General features: G+C 41.9%; 3 protein-coding genes across 72 annotated transcripts in view; 1 reads left to right on the top strand and 2 right to left on the bottom strand.

Moving 5' to 3' along the window:
- The window catches only part of GFM2 (GTP dependent ribosome recycling factor mitochondrial 2), a 109,514-nt gene extending 107,976 nt beyond the window's left edge, over positions 1-1,538 (bottom strand). For 20 of the 23 annotated variants that reach the window (XR_011425219.1, XR_001378362.3, XR_011425215.1 and 17 more), the window contains exon 1: positions 1,399-1,532. The gene's annotated coding sequence lies outside the window, so the exon portion shown is untranslated. Of the gene's footprint in view, positions 1-1,398 lie in introns of all 23 variants that reach the window. The other 3 variants (XM_070233393.1, XM_070233394.1, XM_070233392.1) reach the window with 2 other exon arrangements.
- A 27-nt stretch (positions 1,539-1,565) lies between these two features.
- Positions 1,566-8,841, top strand: NSA2 (NSA2 ribosome biogenesis factor). Its single transcript, XM_001504679.6, has 6 exons — positions 1,566-1,819; positions 3,354-3,541; positions 3,846-3,996; positions 5,352-5,531; positions 7,242-7,434; positions 8,596-8,841. The coding sequence occupies exons 1-6, from the start codon at positions 1,817-1,819 to the stop codon at positions 8,661-8,663; spliced, it is 783 nt and encodes a 260-aa protein (XP_001504729.2). The 5' UTR covers positions 1,566-1,816; the 3' UTR covers positions 8,664-8,841.
- A 1,073-nt stretch (positions 8,842-9,914) lies between these two features.
- Positions 9,915-21,271, bottom strand: part of FAM169A (family with sequence similarity 169 member A) — a 61,738-nt gene continuing 50,381 nt past the window's right edge. For all 48 annotated transcript variants that reach the window (XM_070233400.1, XM_070233420.1, XM_023618177.2 and 45 more), the window contains 3 exons: positions 18,925-19,081; positions 15,644-15,847; positions 9,915-14,070 (listed from right to left, as the gene is read on the bottom strand). In XM_070233400.1, the coding sequence (XP_070089501.1) occupies positions 13,522-14,070; positions 15,644-15,847; positions 18,925-19,081 (910 nt within the window). In that variant the 3' untranslated portion in view covers positions 9,915-13,521. The remainder of the gene's footprint in view (positions 14,071-15,643; positions 15,848-18,924; positions 19,082-21,271) is intronic.

Genomic DNA, 21,271 nt, shown 5'->3' with positions numbered 1-21,271 from the left:
TTAATACTACCTTTTCTGTGTTTTCGTAACACTTGGAACTTCTATGTACTCATGACAACTATGGTAACAAGTTCTCTCCACTACTGTGAGCTCCCTAAAAGGAAGGCTCCTCTGTCAGCAGTGCCTAACACAATGCCTCAAACATTTTTTTTTTTTTGACTCATAAAGTCATTTATGGCTCTCCACTGACGTTCTTTTTCCTCATGGGTCAATGATCTTTAATGAAAATGATTTCATGCTGGTGCTACCAAGTGGGTTATTCTATAAGGCCCAGAACTCCTCAGGTCCTGGAGAACACACAAGCGCTCACTGCAAGTTCTAACACCTGATTTGTATAAGAAGGGCAGTAATGAGAAAAAACGGGTAAATATCCATTCTACATTATTGGCAACAAGTCATACAACCAATAAACAAAAAGAATCCACAAATTATTTTAAAAAAATCAGTGGACTATCATGCCTGTAAGGCTTACTACACAAAAACAGGAATCATGGGACACTAAAGGACGATCACAAAATACATGAGTATGCAAGCAGAACTGAAGATGATGTCACTGAGGACCAAGTAATGCAGGAAATTAGATTCTAAAGCATCAAGTTAAAATAGTCTGTGTTTGCGGTTGGTATTTGTTAAGCAGGAAGGGGAATCGGGGCAGTTGTAATGGCAAGACAGGAGGTCACCGAAGGCCTCAATAAAACAGCGACACTTAAGCAAAGACCCGAAGTGTGTGAGGGAGGCAATACGAGGGGAAGTGTATTCCAGGAGGAGAGATTACCTGACTTACTGTATCTGAAAATATACAAATGCTAGCAAGAATCAGCTCAGGTTTTAAACAAAATGACAGATCTCATTAGAAGATGGAGCCTTAAAAAGCTGTGTCCAATCTAAGCGCTAAGACTTAGGGGGATGAACATCCCGGCTTTCGCGCGGTTACTTTGGCTCCCATCATAACTAAACCAGGCACCAACCCGTGGGGCAGCTAAGGGAACTCCTGTGACTGGCAGCAAAAGGGGAAACCTGACAGCTCTCTCAATTAGACGTGCTGTCTCGGAGTGACCTCTTCCTTGGTGGCACCAGAGGATCACTACACGCCAGTGCACCCAGCACTCTGCCCAGGACACCGGAGGGCGTCAGGGACTTCAGATCTGGTCCAGAAAACAGAGCGCGGTCTTCCCTTCCACCGGCGGCCGAGGCCCGGGAGCCTCCCTCTCCGGTACCGAGAGCTCTCAGGCCTCCGCATCCTTCTCCGCCGCGCGCCCCACACAGCGACAGACGCGCAGCCCAGGCGCTCCCGCCGGAGGGCAGAGGCGCCCGCGCCGGGGGACACCGGGGCGGAGGCGTCCATCACCCGCCGGGACTGGCTGCGGGCAGGGGCGGCGGGCGCGGGCCGGTACCCACCTGGCGCTCGGTTGCAGCCTGGGGCCGGCCTCTCCCCGCCCGGCTGTGGAGAGGGGGAAGGCGAGCCGCGCCGGGCTCTGCAAAGGCCTCAGGCCGCCACAAGCCACCTGCACGAGCGCGCGGGTCCCGCCAGAAGGACAACTGCTCTCTGTCGCTCTGCCCCGCCTCCCGCCGCCCTCCCCACTTCCGGCGGTGCGTCACGCAACGCCGCCCGCCGGCAACTTCCGGCCTTCCCGCTATAGGCAGAAGACGGAGGCCCGGAACGGGTGTGTGGCGCTTTCTGTGGACTCCGTCGTTTTCGAAGTGTCCCTTTCCTGTCGCTGGGTGCGTGGAGTCGGCTCGTGGGTCTCCAAGACCCGAAAGTTGAGAGCTTCTTTGCGCCCCGGCGGCTGCGCGTGGCGGCTCGGCGGCCGGCACGATGGTGAGCTGGTCCCCTGGGGTGCTCGCGACGCGGGGCGTCTGAGTTGGGGCCCCCGGGAGCCTGGGCCCGGGGCGAGGGTGACGGTGAGGGTGAGGGCTGGTGGGCGGAAGTGAGGTCCCGCGGTAGGGACGCCGTGGGCTCCGCGGAGAGAAAGCAGCTCACTGTGGGGACAGCGAGTGGGTGTTTGCCAGAGCACAGGCCTTGGAGCGAGACAGGTCTCCCCGGAAAGTGCCTGGCTTGGCCGCTCGCGTGCGGTCCCCGGAACCCAGCGCTGAGCCGTGCCGCGGGGACGGGTGGCCTGCCTCCCACGGGCCGGCAGCGGGGGAGTTGCGGAGCCGGGTCTACAGCCCGCATCTGCCTGCCGGATGCCCTCTCTCCCTCCTGCCTCTCTAATCTCTGTCTGTCTGCGAAATCGCGTTCCATACCGCGCTCAGGGTTGCTGCAGAGTTTATGTGCTAGCAGTTGACAATACACCTGATAGGTAGTACCTTGTTGATCGTTACTTAGCATTATTCTCCGTGCCGGAGTTGGCTTTGCTGCATCGTTGTTTTCTTTTTTGCAGTGTTAAAATGCAAATGGACTGGGGCCACGTGTTTAAGATAAATAAAATTGGCATGTAAAATAGGCACTTAAAAAGCAAAAGGGGATCCCATATATTGCTGGTGAAATGCAAAATAGTACAGGCACTTTGGAAAACAGTGTGGCTTATGTCTCCACAAAGACTTCTGTGCAAATGTTGATTCACTGAAAACTAGAAACGATGCAAATATCCATCAACTGGTCAGTGGATAAACAAACGGTGGTATGTCCATATAATGGAAGACTACTTGCCAATAAAAGGGATTGAAGTACTGATAGATGCCACAGCGTGGGGCAATCCCCAGGGCCTTATCCTAAGTGAAAAGCTGCATGCAAAAGGCTACATCCTGTAGATTCCGTTTTTGCGTCATTCTGGCAAGGCAAAACTGGAGGGATAAATATCAGATTGGAGGTGGAAAAGAGGATTGCCTTCAAAGTGACACAGGGGTACTTCCTGGATATTCTCCATCTTGATGTGGTGGTTACAGAACTGTATAGCTTGTCAAAACTTAAAGCTGTACACCCACACCTAAAGAGCATATTTTCAGTGTGTTTAAATTTTACCTAAGTAAAACTGACTTAATTTTTTTAATAAGTATTAATAATGATGATGATGTTATTGAAAACCAGATTACTGATGTTCAGAAAAAAGAGAGAGAACATGGGATCAGGTCATCCCTTTTGTGGTCCAGTGGATTTTGGACAGTTCCCTCCAGTGAACAGTAACTTTCACTGAGATGATTACAGCTGTAAGTCCCAATACTTCATATCATCCAGGATCAAAATTTGTTTAGCTTACATCATGTGAATAGGTTTACTAGTGCAAGAGTTATTTAAGCAAGTGAACGTTTGAATGACATAGGGCCTTCTATACTTCATATGCTGCTCAAAAGAAAGTATTTTAGAATAATTGTCATTTTTTACAATTAAGGTAGCATTTCTTGTATTGTTATAGCCACAAAACGAATATATTGAGTTACACCGTAAGCGCTATGGATATCGTTTGGATTACCATGAGAAAAAGAGAAAGAAGGAAGGTCGAGAAGCTCATGAACGTTCCAAGAAGGCAAAAAAGATGATTGGTCTGAAAGCTAAGCTCTACCATAAACAGCGCCATGCTGAGAAAATCCAAATGAAAAAGACGTAAGTGATCATTTACTTGTAACAAGTTAACATATTTTGAGTAATAGCTATTAAAACTAATAATCTTTGGGGCTGGCCCAGTGGCATAGTAGTTAAGTTTGCGCACTCAGCTTCAGTGGCCGAGGGTTCACGGGTTTGGATCCCAGGCACGGACCCAGCACTGCTCGTTAAGCCATGCTGTGGCGGTATCCCACATCAAATAGAAGATGGGCACAGATGTTAGCTCAGGGCCAAGCTTCCACACACACACACCACCCCACACCCCCACACACAAATAACCTTGAATCTTTTTTCTTTTTGGTAGTATCAAGATGCATGAAAAGAGAAACACCAAACAAAAGAATGATGAAAAGACTCCACAAGGAGCAGTACCTGCATACCTGCTGGACCGAGAGGGGCAGTCCCGAGCTAAAGTGCTTTCCAATATGATTAAACAGAAACGAAAAGAGAAAGCGGTAAGCACTGGAAATCTAAGTCTTTATTTCTTTTTTGTTCAAGAGAATTACTTAAATTCAAATTTGAGGTTCTTAGTTTGTTTCTTCAGTGTAATTGGAAACATGAAGTCCAACTGCTATCCCCATTATTTAGATATTGGAGTCTTTGTAAATTTCATTTTGCATAAAATGTTTAAATAATAAAAAACTTGCTTTATTATCACCAGAACATTTTAGCATTTAACAGGTTTTTAAAAATTTATTAGAATACCATAATCTTTAGTTTTTAAAAGAATTACTTAAAAACAAAAAGTCAGTAATCAGTGAATCTCAAATTCAGCATTTTAACGGCTTCCTATGCTTGACGACTCCTAATGCTGTGCTGTTGTGGAGCGAGATACGACTGCTGCTTGTTTTTACTGCCCAACAGTGTCAAAACTGTAAAAAAGTGGAAGTGGAGAACACCGTAAATGAGCTGACTTAAGTACATACTCCGCAGGGTGTTTTTCAGTATTTCTGGATTTCGCTTGGTGTCAAATTGTTAAATTCTGCTAAAAACAGAGAGGAAAAGGCATAGATACTATTTTTAAACACCTGTGGGTGGCAGCAGACTATGTGGTATCTGTATTTAAAGAGCTTACAGTCTCCGAATTTGATTCAAAAAAATCTTACTGCTGGTTTTTTGGTATGTACTTATTCAAAATTAGAATGGTAGAACTTTAGCACCAAAAGAAACTTGAGAGATGATCCACTTCACCCCTCCTCATTTTATAGATGGGAAGACTGGCGTCCAGGAGGTTGTGAATCATTCTTCATGGGCACATATCTGAAATAGTGGAGTTGCTTCTAGAACCTGTGTCTTAGTGATAAGTCCAGAATTCTTTGTACTGCCTTGCACCGCTTCAGGTTTTTCACAGAATTTGCATTCTAGGGAGGTACAGAGTATCTGGTGATGATCTTGTCTTACTAGTAATGTAATCTAAAGATCCATTCAAGGATTGTAGAAATACGAAGATATATTAAGAGGTGGCGACAGTCTTCCAGTTTGACACTATTAACTATTTAATAAGCATACACACCACTGAGAGAAGTCACTGCCTTATTGCAGGTGGTATTTTTCGTCCATAACGAAGCATTAACATCTTTAGCTTAAGCGCACCATTTTATTTAACATACCCATGGAATGTGAGCTTTACTAGTTCCAGTTAATTTAGGGCGTGGGAGGACAGTGCAGACCTCTAGACAACAGTGAAACCCACATCCTGTTGGTTAAGAAAAAAAGTGAATCTCCTACTTTGTGCAACTAAAACGTATTTGACTTTTTATTCTCATTGTCTTTTACTCACAATGCAAATACAACTGTGGTCTGTTTTTAGGGAAAATGGGAAGTCCCTCTGCCGAAAGTTCGTGCTCAGGGAGAAACAGAAGTATTAAAGGTTATTCGAACAGGAAAGAGAAAGAAGAAAGCCTGGAAGAGGATGGTTACTAAAGTCTGCTTTGTTGGAGATGGGTTTACTCGAAAACCACCGAAATATGAAAGATTCATTAGGCCAATGGTAAGTCTCTTGCAAGAGTACAGTGGCTTAAATATTAGTTCCTGTGTTAAACTGAAAAAAGTACGTTACAATTTCCTGAAAATCCTAAAATTGATACAAAAAACAAGCTGAAAGACATTTTTAGGCTATTTTTATTATTTTAAATTATTGATAGTGATGGCTTAGCACTATCATCAAGAATCTTGTCTTCAGCTTCTTTAAGAGACTTGAGATGAAAAAGAATTTCCATTACAGACATTGTCAGTGAATCCTCACTTTTAAACATGACCTATTAGAATCTTCTTTTTTCACAGTCATTTTTCTCATTCAGCAAGTGGTCTACTGTATGCCTGACACTTGTTGTCTTTGAGAACAGTTAGAAAACTTGAGTAGGACTGTTTTTTCAAGAGTCACTTCCAGTTTCGTAAGAGAAGTATCTTAATGCTTTTGAAAACATTCAGTATGCAGTCATTGAAAAAAAGAGAATATAAAAGGTGGGACTTTAATTTTTGTTGCCAGCAGTGATAGTCAAAACCAGTCTCCACCCCCATATAATTGAAGATATATTTTTGCAAAGTCCCTTTAAACAGACTGAATTATTCTCCCAGCTGGATATCCAGCCTGCTTGGAGAATCAGAGGGAGGGAAGTTGGCAGGGTCACTCTAGCTCTCAGCCTGAATAACCTTTAATGGATTAAAGCATTGTCAAACAGCCTGTTTCTGTAAATAGAGTTCTGTTGGAACACAGCCATGCCCCTTCATTTATGTGTTGACCACAGCTGTTTTCTTCCCGTGGAGTTTGAGTAGTTGCAACAGAGACCTTACGGCCTGCAGAGCTTAACATGTTCACTGTCTGGTCACTTAGAGGAAATGCTCACCCACTCCTGGATTACATCACAGACTCCCTTTGTTTTGATTTCATATTCATAGTCTTCTAAATATTGACCTTACCAGCTCTACAGGGAGAGAATATACTAGCCAGGCTGTTGTAGGCTTTCTGTAGCTTGGCAGATATAGTTCTTATTCTTAATTAATCACATGGCATTCTGAATGGTATAAGTTTCTAACAAGCTTGATTAATGAGTCCATTACTAAGAACTTGACTTAGTATTATTTGTCCCCTACTCCCATACAGGCAAAAATCAAATTTTAGAGACGGCAGTCTTGTGGCTTCCAGAGTGCTACCCCCCGAAAGACCATGTGTAGGTGCCCAGGTGCTGGGCTCTCTGCAGTCTTTGAGCGGTATTACCGTCAGCACAGAGAAAGCTGACAGCCCACCCCTTGTTCCCCATGGGAGGGAGCTGAGCAGGAGGACTTGAAATCAGGACAGTTCAGTTTGATTCTGTCTACACGCCAGTTAACCTGGGAGTAAGTCATTTAACCTGCTCACCTTTGTGTTCTCATTTGAACAGCAGTAGGGCTGTGGGGTGTCCTGTTTAAATGAGCTGTGGCGTGGCGCCTGGTGTGTGTAACCCATCCTCAGTGTAGACAGCCCAGCGAGGGAAAGCTGAGGAGGGCGCTAGGGAGCTGTCCCACGGTAAGCACTTCTCAGGAGCACACATTTATCCCTTAACTGTCAGGTTTTTAGTCTGTAGGATTAATTTTATTTGATGCTTTCAGATTTTACTCTGTTCAGTCCTTTTTTTTTTGGAGATGACTGGAAAAGGAAAGCAAGAAGGATCATTCCTCATTGTTAACGTTTTGTGTTTTGGACTTGTGTTTGACTTGCCAGGGCTTACGTTTCAAGGCGGCCCATGTAACCCACCCTGAACTGAAGGCCACCTTTTGCCTGCCCATCCTGGGCGTGAAGAAGAATCCCTCCTCCCCGCTATATACCACTTTGGGTGTTATCACCAAAGGCACTGTCATCGAGGTGAACGTGAGCGAGCTAGGCCTCGTGACACAAGGAGGCAAGGTCATCTGGGGTAAGTTCGTTTTTTAATGTGGGGCTGCTGCTGTTAGAGTCCTAAAATAGAAATTTTCAAGCTGACAAAGTACACAGCAAATTTTAATGCCAAAGAGCTAGATAAGTTAAACTTGATTTAAATCTTTAGGAAGAAGACTTTTTGTAGAAAAAGTATTTGGGAATGCAATTCTTTTTAATTTAGCTCATTGGTTTCAGTTACGTAAGGTGTACTACATTGCCAGATTTATTTTGATGCTGTTTATTTAAAAAGACACTATGAGGGAAGCAGATGCAAAGTTATGATTATAACTAAAAAATATTGGAAGAAAACACAATAAATTAACCACGAGCCGGGGAAGGGAGGCATACATCAAGCACATGGCCACACTATTTCATTATTAATTAAAAAGTGATGTGTGTCATGTGGCAGTTTAACATTTTTTCCTCACTTTCTTAGTTTTCTACTTTTAGTCCCCAGATATTTCTAAACTTTAATGTTCTTTGAAAGGAACAAATATACCGTATAACTTAGTGAGTCTTCATATGAGGCACTGGCCCATACTTCACGCTGGCTGACCTAAATTTTAAAATAGGTTGTTAAACTGATTTGAAACTTTTTTTTAAACTTGAAGCATTTTCGCATAAGAATTACGTGGAAAAGTAGCAATGCTCAGGTCAATCCACTACGGCTTGTTAATACAGCATATGAACAGAATGGAGCTGACCACCATTTGTAAAAACAGTATTTATATAAAAATTGTATTCAAAACTCAAGCTTAGTCTTGAGTGATTTAATTTTATAAAGTCTCATTTATCCTACTATCATTCATTTTTTTCTTTCTTAAAAGTGGTAATTAGAAATATTTTGGGCAGGGGCTGGCCCCGTGGCCAAGTGGTTAAGTTCGCGTGCTCCACTGCAGGCAGCCCAGTGTTTCGTTGGTTCGAATCCTGGGCGCGGACATGGCACCGCTCATCAAACCACTCTGAGGCAGCATCCCACATGCCAAAACTAGAAGGACCCACAGCAAAGAATATACAACTGTGTACTGGGGGGCTTTGGGGAGAAAAAGGAAAAAATTAAAAAAATCTTAAAAAAAAAAAATATTTTGGGCAAAAGTTATACTCTAAAGTTAATTTCTACTGGCTAACATCCATCCTTTTTCTGTTTTGTTTTCCTTAGGAAAATATGCCCAGGTTACCAACAATCCTGAAAATGATGGATGCATAAATGCAGTCTTACTGGTTTGACAGCAGTTTCCCACAAGTAGCTCCTTAATGATTATTGAAGACTACATACCAATCAATCAGGAAAACCACCATTACTGTGATGTTTCTGAATACTGCCAACCAGCCTTACACGTCTGCAGTCATCAAGAGAACTATTTATTCTATTGTAAAAAACAGTAAAATGGCCCAGTTTTACAAATTGGTCTTTATTTTTGGGTCTGTTTAGCATTCATATGTTCATAAAATTCAATGATTAAAAAAGCAGTGATGGGGCCGGCCCCGTGGCCAAGTGGTTAAGTTCACACACTCAGCTTTGGGTGGCCTCGAGTTTCGCCGGTTCAGATCCTGGGCACGGACATGGCACCACTCATTAGGCCATGCTGAGGTGGCATCTCACATATCACAACTAGAAGGGCCTACAACTAAAATATACAACTATGTATTGGGGGGATTTAGGGAGAAAAGGCAGGGGGGAAAAAAGGATTGGCAACAGTTGCTCAGGTGCCAGTCTTTAAAAAAAAAAACTGATAGAAATGTCCTACTTCATCAGTATCTGCATTAATAAGTGGGTACTCGGCAATGCAGACCTGTCGTTAGTGGAAAAGCCAGTGCAGTTGAAAACCTTGTACCATAGAGGTTAGTGCACACTTGAATATGGGGCCTCGGCTATGAGACTGTCATGTGTGATAGCTTACCTGAAGTCTTTTCCACCTCACTGTTCATCATTCATGAGAAATGCAGCGTTAACACACGGTCATGTTTCAGTTTATGAAGTGCTTACATGCAAAGTATCTGAGAGAAGGCATACTACACTAAATAGGAAGAGTTCAGAAGAACTTAGACAAATCTTTTCACCTGTGATTAATCCTTAATTTCTTCATACAGTCAGTCAGTGAATTAGTATTTTAAATCTTTTTTCCTGTCATTCATATATAAAATACCTACTTGGAACTGTATTTTTTCATTGAAACATGAATAAAAATATACCAGGATGTTTATACTTTTAGCATTTTCCATATTCTAAACTTAGGGTAGTAATTTATATTTCTAGAATGGTAAAAATTTGTTTGAATAACTCCAGCTAAAATAGTTTTAAAAAAGCCTGTGGTGATGCCCTTAAAAAGGAATTTATTTGCAGTTGCTTAGATAATACAAAAATGGTCATGTTTTAGGGTTGTAACTTGGTCAGAGCACTTTTGTGATCTGAATTATCTATTTGTGGCTTTGAGCTTTAGGGTGTCTAGATATTACATGAATCTATAATCACAGTAATTGTTTCAAATTCTATTTATTTTTTAATAAACAATTGTACTTGAAAGTACAACCAATGTGATAACTGTACCTTTAACAAAATCATTTAATGTCTAAACAAATTGAATATCTAAACACATCTTCATCAATGAAATTAGGGAAAATGAAAAGAATTTCAAAACACAGACCAGGAAACAATCACAAAATATAGGTTTAATTACTACTTTTAAACTTAAAAAAAAACCTATCAAGAAAACAAACATAAGTACTTCAGTAAGACTTGCTATTCTGAATAATGCAACATCTTTTCTAAGTTGTATATAAACATAGTAGAAGCTTTAGAACACACAGACACTTAGGAAAAGAAAGGCTAGTTCCTTGGGAATGACTATCCAGTATGACAGCTACTTCAGGATGACAGAAGCTGAACCTTGTTAACAATTAGATTTTAACAAATGATTCTGCTACTAAGAGAAATGGAGAATGTGTGAATGACTTAAGTTTTGGAATGTGAAAGGAAAAACTAAAGCAGTGGATACTACAGAACTGAGGTTTGCTTATTTTTAGAACCAAAACCAAGCAAATTAGCTATCTTGTACAAAGAAAGCTTGATATTAAGTATGCAAACAGAAGCATAACACTTGTAACTAGTCACGCCCATGAGAGACTGGATAACACCCTAAACACCATATTGCTACTAGTGGACATACAGGGCAGAACTTTATTTCTAAAATACTGTTGCACAGATGAGTAATGTTAGTATAAATTCTTTATTTACATTAAGATGTTTCAGTTTGCTGGTGTGACCAAACCTTAGAAGGTAATCCCTAAGGGTGAAGCAGAACTTAAGAGCGGATGATTTAGGTCCCAGGTAAAGGCTCAATTTGATGCAATCGTAAACCTTCAAGATATTTTCTAAAGTCACTGAACCGTTTTAGGTAACGTTCTGGTGGTCAGTTAAAAGTGAACCATTAGTCACTAGTAATTGTTATCCTTGCCATGATAATTCTCTGCACTGAATGGGAACACCATGAACATACACACATTTTAAGTAGCAGAAGACGGACATTCTGTCACGCTATTTGATTTTATAAAAAATCATAAGAGACCCTCTCACCTTTACAAGTTATAGAGGAGATTTATAATAAAGTCTTAAATATATTTCTGTGATGTCTAGCAATTGAATAATTTAAACTTGAAAGTAGAAGTAACATTTTGCTAATTACTGCTTTATATTACACAAGGAAATATATAAGTATTTACACAAACTGAACTCCCTTCTCCACAAGTAAGACTTCTAAGCAAAAAAGCAGTTCACAAAGGACTATACAATGTGACTGGACACAACGACTAGATGAGCTGGGTGAAATCAGATTTCAGTCTTCTAATTTTGAAAGTTTTTCTAACGCCTTACAAAAACGACAAGTATCTGATTAAGTTTTATTTAGATTCCTTATGGAGGATAAGTTTTGTTATAAATTCTATACTCACTGGGTATAGAACTCATTTACTGAACATGGAAGTTAGGTTTTTTCACATGACCTAACTTTTCCTTATCTACCATCTATAATTCCCAAAATAACATTTTCTGTCAGAATATGTAACAAAATTTTCTCGTATGCTGAAAAGTTTTGAAATTGCTTAAAATGCACTTAGTGTTTAAGAATAAACCCAGTTTACCAAGCTTATCCTGTTAGTCCCCAGTGATCATATATGAATAAACTTTTTTGTCAAGTCAGTGACCACTCACATCAAGAGTTGTCAGAGCTCTATCTTCTTAAACTACACCTTTTTAAAGAAAATATTTTAAAGACAACAATAAACAATCCAAGTAAAAAAGTAAAATACCTAAGTGTTAGGTTTTTAAATCTATTTTAAGAAATTAAAAATGGAAAGGTTAAGAATTTACTAAATCTTAACATTCCCCTAATTGTGGTACTAACAAAAGTTTCTCACAAATGTATAAAACAGCCTAAATGTCTGATAGATACGCTAGTATTAGTCATACTTATTCTTTCACTTAATTAGTATTTGTTGAGAAGACAAATGGCCAAAGTGCTTTAATTTCCATTTACAGTGAAATAATCTGGCTTACCTCTGACCAATAATTAAAGAAAATGTAGGAGATACAAGTATTCAAAATTTTACATAAATAGGAGGGTTCGCGAGCTAGCTTAGAGATTTTCAATTCAACTTAGTAGATCTTTCTAAAATACCAACATCCCAAAATAAGATTTGATGGCATCCCCCGACTGCAGGCTGAATAAACCTGCGGCACTCATCTTCAGCGCCTCCGACAGGGACCAGGCAGAACATGTTTTCCTCATGTAGGGACCAAGCTGTTTGAAGAACAACCGAAAAGGTCTCAAAGCATTCTCCAACTTAAGAGCAAATTTGAGAGAACAGAATACTTCCAAAGAGTAGGATTGTTTGAAGATTCTCTTTGGAGTCTAAGAACCACCAATCCATTTTTCAATAAATTACTATACAAAAATTAACAACCAAGAGGTTTTTCTTTTGTTTTCCTACGCAGAGGCCTTTGCTATGGCAACACCATGTCCACACACAGGCTGGCTTTTAACCTGTCGTCACAGAACAGGTCCAGAGTGAGCAAGGCCCCAGGGACAACCGCAGCTCCCAGGGCAGCTCTATTCCTGCCACCCAGGCCCAAGGCTGGGGTGCAGCCCATACCTGCCCAGAAACGGATGCCAAGGGCCCAAGCTGCCAGGCAGGTCTTTGGACAGGAGTCAGTCCACGGGCCAGGGAAGTGGATGGCGGCTGAGGGGGTTGTCAGTAAGATTCTGGACTAAAGGCAGTGGCAGGGTCAGGAGACGCCAGAGGAAGGGTTCTCACGCTCCTGAAGTACACACGCTAACGGGTGAGGAGGAAAGCACAGTCCCCACTTCAGGTGGAACTTCGAAGGCTTACGCTAGTGCCCAGAGGCCCACGGGAAATCCCTAGCAGTGCTGTTGGCATCAGATGCTACAAAGAGTGCGCTGGACACAGATTTTGTACCTTTTCACAGACACTGAAGTCAAAGGAAGAAATTGCCTCTACACAACTAAGAATTAAGAGGCCCAAACCTTCACAAACCTTTGACCACAAATTTCTGTATTTGTGCTCTCACTTAGTTGAAGTTATATTTATTCTAATTTACTGACATTTTTGTTTAGGCATGCCTACATTTTAAAAAATGGTGATTAGTTTTGATATTTGAGATAAAACTTCTAGAACCTTCACCAAGTTTACTATTAAAACCCTTAGTATAAAAGATTTCTGTGATCCTTACAAGTAATAGAAAGCCTACTACTTTCAGTTTTTTAATTTATATTTTCTGAAATATTAACGGTCAGATGTCTCCAACTGCTAAAGAAAAAATAGTATGATCTGGTTTCCCAAAATTGAAACATGGTTAATAAAAATAAAAAATTGTATTTACACAAAATAGCTGAAAAATTAAGAAGAATGGTGAATCCTAGGGTCCTAGTGGGGAGGGAAAAACGGCATCCTAAGTCCCAATTGAAATTCTGGAATTTTTGTCCTGTGCCCCATGCTATTTATTAAGGATCATAGTTAAAAACCACCACTATGTCACAAGGAAGAGGCTTCATGCTCTGCACGCCTTCTCTTAGGTCAGCTTGGCTTTCTTCTTACCAGGCCCTTTGTGCCCCTTGGCCTTTCTCCTCAAACTCCGCCTGTCCACCACGGGCACCTCCACCTCGATCTCCTCTGAGCTGCTGTCCACAGTCTTCTCAGTTGATTGTGTAAACTGATCCAGCTGCTCCGAAGACGCCTCCGACTGCTCCTCCGACTGATTCTTCTGTCCCGCGTTCTGTGAAAAGGGCACGTCTTCGAGTTCGACCTCTATCAGAGAACTCTGCTGGAGGGCCGCCGCCGGCTCCTGGGGCTCGGGAGCCGCCTCCTCGCCCTGGTCTTCCAGTGAGGAAGTGGTGTTGGGGGACAGATTTTCAGAGATGGATTCCTCAGAAAACTCAGTCATCACAGAGTTTGGAAAACCACTGTCAGACCGCTCCTCATTTGGGATAGCAGCAACACTGTCTGAACTCCCAAAGTGCGCTTTCTTTCTTGAAACTAGTGGCAGTTTCTCTTCGGGGTGCCCCTTTTCATCAGCTGGGCCTTCCTCTAGCAACATTTCTGAGTCAGTTATATGTGAGGTCTGAAAACAAAAAACCTGGTGAACAAACTTTTGCAATATAGTTCTTACATAAATTATTCTCAGCCACTAATATGCAACGATACAGAACTGCACTTCAAAGAACTCAGTGCTCGTTACTTCTGTCAATCACATGTACAGATTCTGGATATAACTCAATCTCTTCAAAACTATCTTAACGTGATAACTGGACACACTACGTCCTTGGTTTAAAGATACAATAAAAGTATTTTAGGGACCGGTCCCACAGTCTACTGGTTAAGTTCAGTGAGCTCCACTTCAGCGGCCCAGGTTTGGTTCCCAGGCATGGACCTATACCACTCATTGGTGGCCACACTGTGGCAGTGACCCAAATACAAAAAAGAGGAAGACTGGCACTGATGTTAGCTTAGGGCAAATCTTCCTCAAGGAAAAAAAAGAGGAAGACTGGCAGAAGTTAGCTCAGGGTGAATCTTCCTCAGCAAAAATAAAAAATAGGTATTTTTACCTCAAAAAGTACTTAAGACATTTTAAACTTCATATCAAGATTCTTCAGGGGCTGGCCCCATAGCTGAGTGGTTAAGTCTGCACACTCTCTTTGGCGGCCCAGGGTTTCGCTGGTTTGAATCCTGGGTGTGGACATGGCACCACTCATCAAGCCACACTGAGGCACCATCCCACATGCCACAACTAGAAGGACCCACAACTAAAATATACAACTATGTACTGGGGGGCTTTGGGGAAGAAAAAGGAAAAATAAAATCTTCAAAAAAAAAAAAAAGATTCTTCAAAATCATGAATCAACTCAAGAGTTTTTAGTTTCTGGGTGTCACTGGAGCCAGAACCAGGAGTCCCTTGGGACTTGACACTGTGCCACTCCACTAACTTTGACTGTGGTTTCATGAGATGATAAGTGAGGACAGTGGAAATTGTATTCATTTATTTATGTGAGATACTAATAAAATAACACTATACAATAGTTTCTTAGCCTTAAATTGGAATATTCAAAAATAAAAATTAGATTTATTTTAAAATACTCCATCAAGTTTTCCCCACTACAGTCATGCACCACGTAACCACCTTTCGGTCAACAACGGACCACATACCTGATGGTGGTCCTGTAGGACTCACCCATGCAGCCTAGATGTGCAGTAGGCTATACACCATCCAGGTTTGTGTTAGTTCACTCTGTGATGCTCACACAACAAAAGTGCCTGACGACACATTTCTCAGAATGTCCCCATCATTAAGTGACACATGACTATAATCTAATCTAATTAAACTGACTGTACTGGTCACAGACTGTGTAAGCAACAGGTGTTCAAATATTTCGTACATAATGATTTGTCCATTTTTCTAAACATTTATTCATTTTGTTACCATAAGTCAGATAAGAATAAACAAGGTTACAAAGGTTTGAATTTATGGAATATTACTGATTGCATCTTCTTAAAATACCAAATCCAGTATAAAATTTAACTTTCCTGAAGGACTGTACATGTTAAAGAGGAGGAAAATATGTATACCACACTGCCCATAGCATGTCGTCAACAGCGGAACACCTTAACTATAAAAAAGTAGGTTATTCCCCCCTTACCTTCTCCTGGGCAACAGCCTCAGCGGGTTTGGAAGAGTCCACCACCAGCGGAACAAGAGCAGCAGAGTCCTCACCGGAACTGAAAGACTGCAGTTTCAATTCTTCATCTAAAACCTCACTAGCGGAGTCCTCCTCTTCAGTCGTCAGCGAGGTCTTAAGCGTATCATCCACTATCTCACCATTCACAGGCTCTAGTTCAGACTCCTACACCATCAGGGGAAAAGAATAAGTCAGGAAACGATGACACTAACTTATTTGTCATGCAAGGTGGGTCCATTCTCAGCCCCTACCTGTCAAGCGCCAGGACTCGAGATAAATGCTACCACATTTAGGGCAGGGTTAAGGAATAGTCTTACTGGGCGAAAGGGGAACTTAGGCAGCCCGGTGAGTAAAAGACAAGAATCCCTAAGTACCCCAAACTCCCCTCTTCCCATGGAGAGAGGACAGGACCAGGACACGAAGTGTGGGTCTGAAACTCAGTGAGGAGCCCCAGCCACTTTCTGGCTCTCCCTTCTTATAGGGCAATCATGGGAGGAACCTTTGCAGTAAAGAGGCAACAGAGAAAGGGTCTCCGTTTGGCACCAGCTCTTTACAGCACACCAGCTGTTCAGCAATTGGGCGCTCTGGGGCCTGCAGGAAGTCACAGCTCACCCTGCCAGGGGCAAGAAGCACTACCAGTCTGTGGGAAACTGAGTTTGCGTACAGCCTCTTTCTGGGATTAGAGAGCCCGCAATCTCTGTTAGCTCACTGTCCAGTCAAGGTGGGTCATTTATGAACAATCCTGCTCCTGACATCATGTTAAAATATGGAAAAGTCATCTGATAACACAAACCCTCCCATTTCTGAAACTCTTCTTCCAATGTTTACCAGGTTACAAGACTTCTTAATAATCAGAGGGCATTTTACTACCATTTTAAAAATTAGGAAACTGATGCACTTAGGCGTTCAGAAATAGATTTGGCTGGATTACACAGGACCCCTGAAATCATGTAAGGAAAGTTTTCCAAAGGGATACTGAAATCAGACACTTAGAAAAATTAATCTAGCCGGATGGTATACAGAACTGACGGCACATAGAAGGTAATTATAATAAAACTCACACAAGGACCAACTAGAGTGGGTGAAATATTCAAAGGAAGAAAATGAGAAGAGAGCAAAAGCTTAAATAGAATTTTGGTGAGTAACTGAAAGTCAGAAGCAACAGAAGAGAAAAACTCAGTCCTTCAAGTTCTAGGTTTGGGAACAGAAGAAAGTAAGAAACAGGAAAAAAGGCTCAATACAGAAGTGATAAGAAGGAACAGAGATTATGCTGAACTTAAGATGATGACAGACATCGGTCTAAATAGGAATTTTCAGAAGGCAAGTAACATTATGGGACTACAGTCTGGATCCATATTTAAAGTCCAGAGTTACTGGTCATCCCCACAGAGGTAACAGTTGAGCCATTAGAGCGTGTTTGTTTTCAAAAGAGAGAGCATGAACCAAAGAGCAGAAAGCCAAGAACTGAGTCTTCTAGAATGTCCACAAATAAAGGGGAAAAAGCAGGAAGCAGAACAGACAAAAAGTAATTAAAACCAAAACCAAAAGGGCAGGCCAGTCGCTGAGTGGTTAAGTTCGCGTGCTCCACTTTGGCGGACCAGGGTTTCGCTGGTTCAGATCCTGGGCACGGATATAGCGCCGCTCATCAGGCCATGCTGAGGCGGCATCCCACATGCCACAACTAGAAAGACCCACAACTAGAACATGCAACTGCGTACCGGGAGGCTTTGGGGAGAAGAAGAATAAGAAAAAGAAAAAAGAAGATCCACAACAGATGTTAGCTCAGGTGCCAAGCTTTAAAAAACAAACAAAACACAGCAAAACTTCAGAGATTGGAAAACCAAGAAATAAAAATAAAGTAGTGTTAGAAAGCCAGGGACTGGAGAATCTCGAGGAAGATGGCAGTGGAATGGGAGTGGAATGGGAGTGCCCTGGTGACCCATGGGAGCATGTGCTCAGTGTACCATGTGACACAGGAAACACACGACATAAAGTGTGTACAGTATAATCTTAAGTTATACTAAGAAATCTTGGGGCTGCCCCGTGGCCCAGTGGTTAAGTTCGCACGCTCTGCTTCAGTGGCCCAGGGTTTCGCCGGTTTGAACCCTGGGCACAGACATGGCACTGTTCATCGAGCCATGCTGAGGCGGCGTCCCACATGCCACAACTAGAAGGACCCACAACTAAAATATACAACTATGTACCAGCAGGCTTTGGGAGAAAAAGGACAAATAAAATCTTAAAAAAACAAAAAAAGAAATCTTAAGCAATTTCTTTTCTCTTTAAAAGAGAAAAAAACACAAATATATATTCCCATAAACATCTAGATGCATGTAAGTCCCTTTTTAAAACATGTGCTTTATTTTCCCAATTTTCTATAAGAAAAGAAAAAAATGCCACTTAAAACTACAGTTTCACGAAGTAGATGAAGCAGGAGCTAAACTGGAGTAAGTTAAGAAAATAAAAGCATGATGTAGTTTCATTTGTTCAGGGGCTGGCTAGACTTGGCAAACAGGTAAAAGATTGTTAAAGAAACTTAAGTACATATGAAAGAAGAAATAAGGAATCTGCAGCCAGGAAAAGATTAAAGATATTAAAGAAAAAAAAGAGAAGGATAGGAAATGGACAGAGAAGAAGAAAAAAGAAGACACAGAAAAACACTGGAGGAGGTGCAGAAGGCAGGCCAGACGCAGAGGATACTTAGTCAAAGACGATTTTCCTATTTGGTTTCTAGCGTTAAAAAAAAAAAATGAATTTAGCTATTTTTCCAGGAATCTGTAAATCAATTGTAGTCTTAGATATTTCTTTCTAGACAACTACTTTTATCCTTCTACCCAAAATAAGGGTGCAACTGAGTGCCTACTTCAAGGCATTCTAACCGGTTCTACAAGGCAGACCTCACAGTCACATCCTTCGTGTCACTTAAGTATGTTTAATCCCACAAATTAATTTATATTTTAAATGCACTGAGAGACCTTACTACCTAAACATCCTTTCTTTCATCTTCGCTATAAGTCACCCGTTCACAAACTCGGTTTGAAATATAAAATGATACTTGTAAGTTCATCCTCTCCCCAACTCCACAACCCGATCCTGCATAATACAGACACATGCTTTTTAACATTAAACACAATTTCTGTTAAGGCTCTAAAATACATCATTATATTTTTCTGACAATATATGATCATGACAGTTAAACTTCCGTTTACTTCCACTGTTTCATTTACGAAGTGGCCTCACACCTTTTCACCGTCCTGCTTGTCCGGGGGAGGCTGGGTTTCCGGCACGGGCCGCGCCTCTTTATCGCTACCTTCATCCTCAAACTCGATCGCACTCTGTTCAGGTTCTTCTTCCAGGAATTCCTCTGAGCTCTCTGAGGTGCGTGCCGTGGACTCCAATCTACAAAACAAAAGAAAACCGTTCTTACTTGTCTTATTAAGGATGAATATAAAATTCCAGGGATTTGTTAATAAAGTAAAACTTTAGAGAATCAACTGTGCTTCAGTCAACAACTTCAAATTTTACAGGTTCAAAACCAACCTCTTCATCTTATAAATGTGTTCTCGGTCCTACCTTCCCCAGTTTGGTTAACATCACCATCTTCTCCAGCACGTACTCTCGGCCCCTCTCTCGCTCCATCCACATCTGACTAGGTCTCGCTCTATCAGGATGAACGCATACCCCCTTTACCAGGGACAGTCCAGTCTACACCTTTTGTCGCAGCACTGGCATAATTATCAGTAGTGCCGCTTTCATTCTCCATGGACAATAAATGATATGGCTTCATCCTCTACGGACAACAAATCCAAAATATCTTCCAAACATACCCCTAACTTGCTATTCCCATTTTCATGGCCCTACTTCAAGCCCCAGGTCCCTCTGGACCACTGTGACTTGTTCCCACTCACCCTCCCCCCTGCACATTCTTCAGTAAGGTTTTCAGAGCTGTTTCTAATACACGTACCTGTAGCTGTGACAGCCTGGCTCAGACGGTTCTAGGGTTTAGAGAATAAAGCGCACCCGCTTTCAAAGCCTAGCATAACCAGACCCTTGCATCACTATCTCCCACCGGATGCCACCATTTACCTTACACATCACTCATCCTCACCGACCTTCCTTCCAGCTCTGTGCCTTTGCTCATGTTACTCCTGGAGTCTAGACCTGCAGGGTGCAGTAACAGCAGCCACGGGACACACGTCATCATTTACACTAACTAACATTAAATGAAATTAGAAATTCAGTTCCTCAGTGGCACGAGCCACACCTGAAGTGCTCAACGGGCACAATGGGCAGTGGCTGCCACACCGGGCAGGGCAGACACAGAACATTCCCAGCATCACAGAAGGTTCTTTGGACAGCCCTGGTGTAGAGCAGGGGTCAGCAAACTTCTCCTTTAGGTTTTGCGGGCCATATGGTCTCTAAACAACTCAACTCCACCATTGGAAAGCAAAAGCAGCCATAACAACACACAAACCAATGAGCAGGGATGTGTGACCATAAAACTTTATTTACAAATGTAGGTGGCGGGCCAGATTTGGCCTATGGACTAGAGCTTGTGGACCCTTTGACTAGAAAGTCTTCTCTCCCAGCTCTGCTTGTTGAGTTTCTACTTATCTCTGAAGCCCTGGTCCAAATGCCAAGTCTCTCCATCCCCCAATCAGAATCCATCACACTCTCCTCTGACCCCCAGCATCCGGCACTTCTGTTATGGCGCCATCACAGTCCACCCTGCAGCCCTCCTAACCTGTGTCACAGGGACAGTATGTGTGTTAGAAACCACTAGGCCATCAGTTCTTCAAGGGCAAAGAGGAGTTTCGTTCTTCGTAGTGTCTGAGTAAGCATTCAAGCATTTAGTCTTACTGTTACTGTCCTGATTCCATAATAATTGTGGGATGTCCAATTTAAAATGTACTGTTACATTCCCTTCTAAAAAGGGTATTACATCAAAATGTTGCTCAGTGAGAAAACTCTTATTACTCTTTTCACAAATTACCAGATTTAAATATTTACTTATATTTGCCTGTTCATGAATTTTTCACCAAAATATTTATATTCTTATTCAATTACCAAATTTAAAATTATTTACATGATGAAGTTAGCATAGCTACAGAACCCTCCACCTGAGTAAAATAATTCCACAGCTAACGTGGCAACGCTCTGAACGGCTGACTCAGGAGGAGTCTGTAGGACGGTGAGGACGAAAGTCTAATTTAACATGAAATTTACATTCTCGCTTTCTTCCAGACAGACAGAGGGCACAGTCAGAGCACTTGCTCTGCTACTCGGGCGGCTCTTCACTCCTGGAGCAGCTGTCTGCACCGTTTATGGTTATCGCTACTGTATGTTATAGCCCATAACCCAGTAAAGTGAATCAGTTACAAAGACAAATTGAGGGTTTTTTAAATTGACTAAACCTCAAGCATTACTAAAAACTACAGCTGTTGTCAAATTCAAAGTTGGTGACTCATTTGGGATAATATAATCACTAGAACATTCTCTTGGATTTCACACATGAGAGATTCAATGGTGAGTTTATTCCACTTTCTTACTAGCACTTTCTCCCTACAGGACCATCAAAGTGACCGTCAC

This window comes from Equus caballus, chromosome 14 (genome assembly GCF_041296265.1).
Source record: "Equus caballus isolate H_3958 breed thoroughbred chromosome 14, TB-T2T, whole genome shotgun sequence".
Taxonomy (NCBI): Eukaryota; Metazoa; Chordata; class Mammalia; order Perissodactyla; family Equidae; genus Equus; species Equus caballus.
This window is presented reverse-complemented; position numbering and strand designations above follow the sequence as displayed.

Coding starts and splice junctions, on each gene's coding strand:
- NSA2 (XM_001504679.6), top strand. Junction 5,532..7,241: donor AAAGATTCATTAGGCCAATG/GTAAGTCTCTTG, acceptor TTGACTTGCCAG/GGCTTACGTTTCAAGGCGGC. Junction 7,435..8,595: donor AGGAGGCAAGGTCATCTGGG/GTAAGTTCGTTT, acceptor TGTTTTCCTTAG/GAAAATATGCCCAGGTTACC.